Consider the following 3,185-nt stretch of genomic DNA (forward strand, 5'->3'; position numbering starts at 1 on the left):
CCCACTGGCTTCCTTGTTTGCACTTGAACATGTGGAACAAGCGTCTCTGTCAGGTCCTTAGCAGTGGCAGCTCCCTCTGCCAGGCACACACTTCTTCTGACATCACAATGGCTTCTTCTCTCTTTCTTCAAGATCTTAAACATCACCTAGTTTGAAGCTCTTCCTTGAACACTCAGGACAAAATAACACCTCCTGCCACTTTCTCCTTTATACCTGGTTTTGTTTTCTTCATAGCATGTGTGACATTCTGACATATTCTATCATATTTTATTTGAATATCCTCATTCACCATCTTTCGACTGGGAGAGGATTACTTTTCAGCACTTTCTACTAGGGCAGCACTAAATATGTATTTCTCAAATAAATGAAGAAATACCTCATTAGAACTCTAGAATAGAGAGCTCTTTGCCAATGTGATGAGAATGGGACAAAAATTCTTTGTCAGAGATGAAATGGAGTATACTTTGGCAGAGAACATTTCAATAAGTAAGGTATTAAGATCAATTACTTGAGGGCTACATAGAAATTGCAGTATTTCAGCTATGTGAATTATGCCAGTTTGTGTGCAAACGAGTCATGTTATTTTCCTTTTTCCTGATAGGCACCTCCACCCCATGGAACCAGGGAATAATACACGAATTTCAGAATTTATTCTTCTGGGACTTTCAGAAGAACAAGAACTGCAGCCCCTCATATTTGGGCTCTTCCTCTCCATGTACCTAATCACTGTGTTTGGAAACCTGCTCATCATCCTCGCCATCAGCTCAGACTCCCACCTCCACACCCCCATGTACTTCTTCCTCTCCAACCTGTCCTTTGTAGACATCTGTTTCACCTCCACCACCATCCCAAAGATGCTGTGGAACATCCAGACACAGCGCAAAGGTATCACCTATGAAGGCTGCATCACCCAGATGTATTTTTACATACTGTTTGGAGGATTAGATGACATTCTCCTGAGTGTGATGGCCTATGATCGATATGTGGCCATCTGCCACCCCCTGCACTACACTGTCATCATGAGCCCCCAGCTCTGTGGACTGCTGGTTCTGATATCTTGGGTGCTCATTGCCTTGAATTCCTTGCTGCACAGCTTAATGGTGTTGCGATTGTCCTTCTGTCCACTTGTGCAAATCCCCCACTTTTTCTGTGAACTCAGTCAGCTGGTACAACTTGCCAGTTCTGACGTTTTTCTTAATAACATAGTGATGTATTTTGCAGCTGTCCTGGTGGGTGGTGGTCCTTTTGCTGGTATCCTTTACTCATATTCTAAAATAGTTTCCTGCATGTGTAAAATCACATCAGCTCAGGGGAAGTATAAAGCATTTTCCACCTGTGTGTCCCACCTCTCAGTTGTCTTCTTATTTTATTTTGCAGTCTTAGGAGTGTACCTTAGCTCTGGGACTACCTACACCTCACATTCAAGTATAATTGCCTCGGTCATGTACACTGTGGTCACACCCATGCTGAACCCTTTCATCTACAGTCTGAGAAACCGAGATATGAAACAGGGTCTAAAGAGATTGTATTTGATGCCAAGTATAAAAGACCAACTATACTAGTGCTCTGGATTGCATAACTCAAAGTATCAAAACCAGATATTGTTCTTTGATCATTGTGAAAGAAATTTTGTTCCTTGCCCTTATTTTCTGGGATTTCCATTTTTCTTTCCTTCTTTGAATTCAGTATCTTTATAGAATTTTAGGAACTATCTTTTTATGTGTTATTCTCAGTTTTATATATGGACAGTTTTTATTGTTTCCTACCTACTATTTTCCTATCTTTGGTTCAAAGTTGTTTGGAAATTCCATTTCTTTGATGGAGTATCATAGAATCATGGAGACTTCATCAGGAGTGATGTCTTTTTATCAGAGCATTTAGTCTGTTGTTGGTCAGTCACACAGTTGTGCCCACCTCTTTGTGACCCCACGGATTGCAGCATGGCTGGCCTGCCTGTCCCTCCCCATCTCCCAGAGCTTGCCGAAGTTCATGTTCATTGCACTGGTGATGCCACCCAGCCATCTCATCCTCTGATGCCCTCTTCTCCTTCTGTCCTTGATCTTTCCCAGCAGCAGGGAACTTTTCCAGTGAGTCATCTGTTTGCATCAGGTGACCAAAATGAGGGAACTTCACCTTCAGCATCAGTTCTTTCAGTGAATATTTAGGGTTGATCTCCCTTAAGACAAGTGCTCGGGGCTGGTGCACTGCGAAGACCCAGAGGGATAGGGAATACATGTAAATCCATGGCTGATTCATGTAAATGTGGCAAAAACCACTACAATATTGTAAAGTAATTAACCTTCAACTTATCAAAATAAATGAAAAAAAAAAAAAAAAGACTGACTGGTTTGATCTCCTTGCTGTCCAAGGGACTATCAGGAGTCTTCTCAAGCAGCATAGTTCAAAGGGGTCAATTATTCCACCTTCTGCCTTCTTTATGGTCCAGTGCTCACAACCACATGTGGCCACTGGGAAGACCATAGCCTTGACTATGTGGACCTTTGTTGGCAGAGTAATGTCTCTGCTTTTCAACACACTGTCTAGGTTTGTTGTCGGTTTCCTGCCAAGAAGGGATCATCTTCTGATTCCATGACTGCAGTCATCGTCCACAGTGATTTGGAGCCCAAGAAGAGGAAATCTATCACTGCTTCCACCTTTTCCCCTTCTATTTGCCATGCAGTAATGGGGCCAGATGCTATGATCTTAGTTGTTTCAATATTTAGTCTTAAGTTGTCTCTTAGGAGATCATTTAATTTACTGGCAGTTTAAGAGGTTTTTCGTAGGTATTGCTTATTGCCAATTTGTTAACTTCTTTTCTGTTAGTGTCATTCTTTGTTTTTCTTTTTTTTGTGTGGTTCTTTTCTTATGATTTGATGATTTATTTAGTGATATTCTTGTGTTCCTTTCTCTCTAGGTTTTATCTTGTGTAGATTTTTGATATATGATAAAGAAAGTGTCTTCATATGATGGCCTACAATGATGTCTGCTTATAAAAACAAGTTGTCTTTTAAGTTCATACACATACGGATCACACTACATTTTCACTCCCTACCCTACAGTTTATGTCTCTGAAGTCTCATTTGATACCTCCTTAGTTATCCCTTTCATTCTTACTGCAGCTATACTTGATTTTAGGATTTTTTGGTCTATTGAGTCCTCACACCAGCTCAGTGATCTGACCCTCA

The 3,185-nt window shown here is 41.0% G+C and overlaps 1 protein-coding gene across 1 annotated transcript; it reads left to right on the plus strand.

Annotated features, from left to right (window-relative positions):
* The first annotated feature begins 584 nt into the window (after positions 1–584).
* On the plus strand, positions 585–1,562 carry LOC122700871 (olfactory receptor 7A17-like). Its single transcript, XM_043913903.1, has one exon. It carries the CDS (start codon positions 615–617, stop codon positions 1,560–1,562), a length of 948 nt encoding a protein of 315 aa, XP_043769838.1. The 5' UTR covers positions 585–614.
* The last annotated feature ends 1,623 nt before the right edge of the window (positions 1,563–3,185 follow it).

Source organism: Cervus elaphus, chromosome 9, assembly GCF_910594005.1.
Source record: "Cervus elaphus chromosome 9, mCerEla1.1, whole genome shotgun sequence".
Lineage (NCBI taxonomy): Eukaryota > Metazoa > Chordata > Mammalia > Artiodactyla > Cervidae > Cervus > Cervus elaphus.

Bases quoted from the DNA above. Each gene is read 5' to 3' on its own strand.
- LOC122700871 (XM_043913903.1), top strand. From the start codon at position 615: ATGGAACCAGGGAATAATACACGAATTTCAGAATTTATTCTTCTGGGA.